This window comes from Bipolaris oryzae, assembly GCF_000523455.1.
Source record: "Bipolaris oryzae ATCC 44560 unplaced genomic scaffold scaffold_387, whole genome shotgun sequence".
NCBI classification, from domain to species: Eukaryota; Fungi; Ascomycota; class Dothideomycetes; order Pleosporales; family Pleosporaceae; genus Bipolaris; species Bipolaris oryzae.
Window position 1 is genome coordinate 1 of NW_006911663.1, and position 4263 is coordinate 4263.

Below are 4263 nucleotides of genomic sequence, written 5' to 3' on the forward strand. Positions count from 1 at the left end.
TATAAAGCTAGTCAAAGCTTAGCTAGATAAAGGCCGAAGCACCACAGTCACGCAATATAGCACAACGTACCAAATTGTAACTAGTTAGATAGAACGGCCTTTGGCCAAAGTCCTACATAGCCAACGGCTGATACAGGACTATAATGGAATAATAATAATCTAGTGCATTTCGCTAGCCCTACAACTCTTCCTCGTCATCCTAGCCGTTTTTACATAGAGATGGGAATTCTTCAGCTACATGGAAATTCTTTTCTACTAAGGGATTCGACTTTCTTAACTTAAAAGCACGTATAAGGAGTTCGAACATAAAAAGAAGTCTGTAAATCTTTGTACTGTCGAAATCAATAATTCTCTTAAACTAATATGCTATATGATTTTCCGCTATAATGTCGACTCTTTCCTCGTCACGAAGCTGCTGCGATAGAAATTTTCTGAGGATCTGGTCGTCATACGCGTAAAGTGCTGCTATAGTCCTTTTTACTAAAGGCTTATTTTCATATTCACCATCCCCATGCGGCGATGTGTTCAGACGGTTTCTCTAAAACCATTGAACTTCTTCGTGCTCTGTTTTATATAGCCTTATTATTGCTTTGATGTCTCTATATATAAAATTAGTCTAGGAGCATATAGTGTAACCTCTAGAGCTAGCTATGAACCGTGGAAGCGTCAGGCCTCGGAGCTAGTTGAAGATTCGTTGAGTATTTTCAGAATCATCCTATCGATCATAACATTCTAGTTCATGATCTGCTTCTGGTTTCCTATTATTCGCATAGTATAGCTGACAACTAACATTCTTCTATTGCTGGAATGTTTTACTTAGAGCCTATAGCCGGCGACGTGAATTCTACTCGTAGTTAAAGTCTATTTTACCGCTATTAATATATGCTGAGATTAATTTTCTTCCCTTAATAACACCGTCACGCTTAAATGGACTTGGGCGCCTAAAGATAGGTAAGGACCTTGGCTAGAGGTTCTTGGGAGCACTGTTATAAAAGGCAGATTCAATAGCTGTTGCTTATGGACCGTTACCTACTCTACAACTTTCATGCATAAGTGTAATATGGCTGTCCCCTATAAGTAGGCGTTCTATTTCACCTTGAGTGATAGAAGTAGTACGGGGCCGTTTCGAAGTCCCTTAGTTAATAGATGACGGTAATGCTCTCTTCTGAGCTTTTGTTGTCTTAGGACGGGTGTTGTTAGTTGTAGGTTGTAGTTGCAAGAACTTATGCCACTCGTTTGACGCCTATTCGTAAAATCGTAGTAGCGTAGGTTGAAGCGAGTCTGTAAATGCGCCATCTATGCTGTATGTTGTGCCTCTTTGTAACGGTCGATGCCCACTTTGCCATGCAAACACCACATTGATATCGGCTTCTGTGCTCCGATCGTTATGCTGATTAAAAGGTTTCGAGATTTGTCGAACGTGTTTCTCTGTAATAGCGATCGATACCTGCCGATATATCTTGACACTTAGTGAGTGACCTAGCGTAAGCGTAGTTTATCGCATGAGTATTTTCGTGAGTGAGCTCGTCTTTAATGGTTTGCTTGGGGAACTTGGCGAAGAAAAGAGCAAGGTGCTGTCTATGTCCATCCCTAGACAAGCTCGATAGAGCATGCATGCAAAGGGCCGTATGAACACAAGGTAATAGTACATAAGTCTGCCCGCCTCTTCTGGAAGAAATCTAACGACGATAAATTCGTGGTTGGTTGCCCGGCGGGATTTACCGTGCCTAAAGATCAGAGCCATCTTACGCGAGTACACACATATACCACGAGAGGTGGAAGGACCATTGCAGTGCTCAAGAGCCGGCAACTCGGTAACTCGTGGGGCTTGCCCCCCTACGAGATAGACCAATAACATCACCAACTCAGTCATTTCGGAGTATTGGTCCAAGTACTGACGAACGGCTTGGCGATTCCAGTCGTTGTCTGTCATCAAGCCGCTAACAGTGTCAAGAGAAGCCCTGCGAGGTAAGTCCAGGTACGACTCCGCAAGACCGTTTGCCGTATCAGTCACCAATGAATAGCCGGCAGTAGTGCAAGCGAGATTATCGTGTATGCAACTCAAATCGAATAGCGGACTCCAGCCATACATTAGTTGTTTGCACAAAAGCGACGCGGCTAGCAGGGTATCGTGGCTAATCTGCCGGAATTGTGCCATAGACAGCTGTGCGTTGTCCCAGGAAACGACCTGCCCATCCTCGCTCCAGGTCACACGAAACGACGGACCGTCAGAACGACTAATGACACGCCCATAATCGCGTAGGCTGAGAAGCTCGTTCATTGGTGCTGGCGATCCTAGGCACAAAGTCTTTTTGCGAACCTCGTTAAGGAGATCACTCTGCCCGCGTCGTGGCCTGGCCGTCCACCCCAAGCGGACATGAGCGAATCGAGGAAGAGTGGCTTCAAGAATGATCATTCTCACACAGTATATCATGGCTGACAACTTTGATGTATAGCTTTTCGCGCGTTCAAAAGTGGATCCATCGTAGCTAATCCCTAGAACGCCGCTGGCATAGATTAGCAAGGTAGAGGATGGCTTCCCGTCTTCATATTCCTCGGTCGACAGGACTTCACAAAGCAGAAAATCACATCTTCTAGCACATTAGTCCACTCTGCGTTTGTCGTATCTTCTTGAGCTTCAGGATTGCCTTCGTTATCAGAATCAACTGGGATGGAGGCTGTGTCTTCGACTGCAGGTTGCTTTGTGCGCCTCGAACGAAGAAGGCGCCCTTCGCCTTTCTGATTTGAACCCACGCATTCTAGCGGAGTCTGAACGGCTCTTTCCATATCATCCCCGTCCAACTCTTCAACACTGTTATCTGTGATGGTTGATGCAATCTCGTCAAAGTCATCGTCCGACAACCATCCAAGGTCGCCTGGAGTAGCGGGCTCTGACTCGGGTGGATAGAGTTGCGACTCCTTCCCTTGGGCTTCGGGCATCCTTGCCCATATCTCATCATGCCACAGCTGCTTCAGTGCCTGATCTTGTGCATCTGTCAAAGATCTCCGTAGGAGATTTTGTCTTACAGGCTCGCCCAATCTCCAGAAGCGCACGCAAAAGCACACGGCCTTCTTGAAGAGCCTTCTGTATCCTTGAGTGGTTGCCTTGCGACCGACTAGCTCAAAAGGCGCTTTATAGGTACGGTCCGGGTACGAGCTGCGGAGCAAACAGCGAATGGAGACGTCAGTATGGCGAACAGTGTCTTCACAGCGATCAAAGACGCGATCTAGAGTAGTGACTATATGGCGAAGTTTAAACTCATCTTCTTTGCTGCTAAATATGGCCGTGCCGTCATGGATTCCTATTTCCAGGTTCTCCCCGGTACCACACGGGATCTGGGCAAGCTGCACAAGAAGTTTCCGATCGGCGCCAACAAAGGTCTCGGCCCACTGAGTGCGCCGCATCCAGTTTGTGTTGAGAGCCATGTCAGGGCTGCTGGTATCGATGCTTGATCCTTTTAACTGACCCCTGATGCGTACGAGCTCGTCACGATGTAGCTGTTCGAGGCGCTGCATGCGTGGCACAGATTGCTGTAGCAGGCTGTTATCAAAAGAGCTGCTAATCGGCACTGAGCGATCCTCTTCTGTTACGATCCAGTATCCGTACGCTCCGTTTCGGTCCCAGCTTTGGAGCATAAGGCTATTAACTGCATGCTCGCCACGCCATGCCGCTGTCTTCCGCTTTATGCCATGTTCCTTCGAGAGGTGGCGGCTTAGAACTTCAGTGCTTGTTGTTTTGAGTTCGCAATGCTTGCACTTGACCCCGAGATGCTTGGAGAGATGAGGGTGAGGGAGAGAATGATCCGGTCGCAGCCTCAGCTCCTTCGGCCCCAGAATAGTATATGGTCTCAGCTGTCGGGACGCCTCTTTTGCCAAAGACTTTGGGAGTTTGTGTTTCTCTACCACATGATCCGCCAAAGAATTGATCCCATTTAGAGCAAATTGGCATGTACAACAGATAATGGTGGGCTCCGGCTCATTGACATGAAGGTTCAGCCGCTCAAGGAGATCTCGTACAGATGGCGCAGGGAAGATTGAGTGATCAGCCATTATAGCTCGGCGTGGAGGCAGACACATAGGCAATATAATCTTTAGCGACAATTAGCTTGGGATGATGTATGTATCTGCTGTTAAACAATGCGGTTGTTTATCTGCGTTGAGGATATCAATGCGTGAGATTACCTCAGGGGGTGGCCCGAGCGGTGTCAGATTTCCTAACAGGGTTTAGCTTTAGAACAGGAGGGTGTTCTAAAACCGATAGTT

At 47.2% G+C, this 4263-nt stretch overlaps 1 protein-coding gene across 1 annotated transcript; it reads right to left on the bottom strand.

The window, feature by feature from the left end:
* Positions 1 to 1590: 1590 nt before the first annotated feature.
* On the bottom strand, positions 1591 to 4050 carry COCMIDRAFT_31255 (uncharacterized protein; the record flags this gene model as incomplete). Its single annotated transcript, XM_007695677.1, has 3 exons — positions 1591 to 1727; positions 1762 to 2443; positions 2590 to 4050. 3 exons carry the CDS (start codon positions 4048 to 4050, stop codon positions 1591 to 1593), a joined length of 2280 nt encoding a protein of 759 aa, XP_007693867.1.
* Between the last annotated feature and the right edge of the window lie 213 nt (positions 4051 to 4263).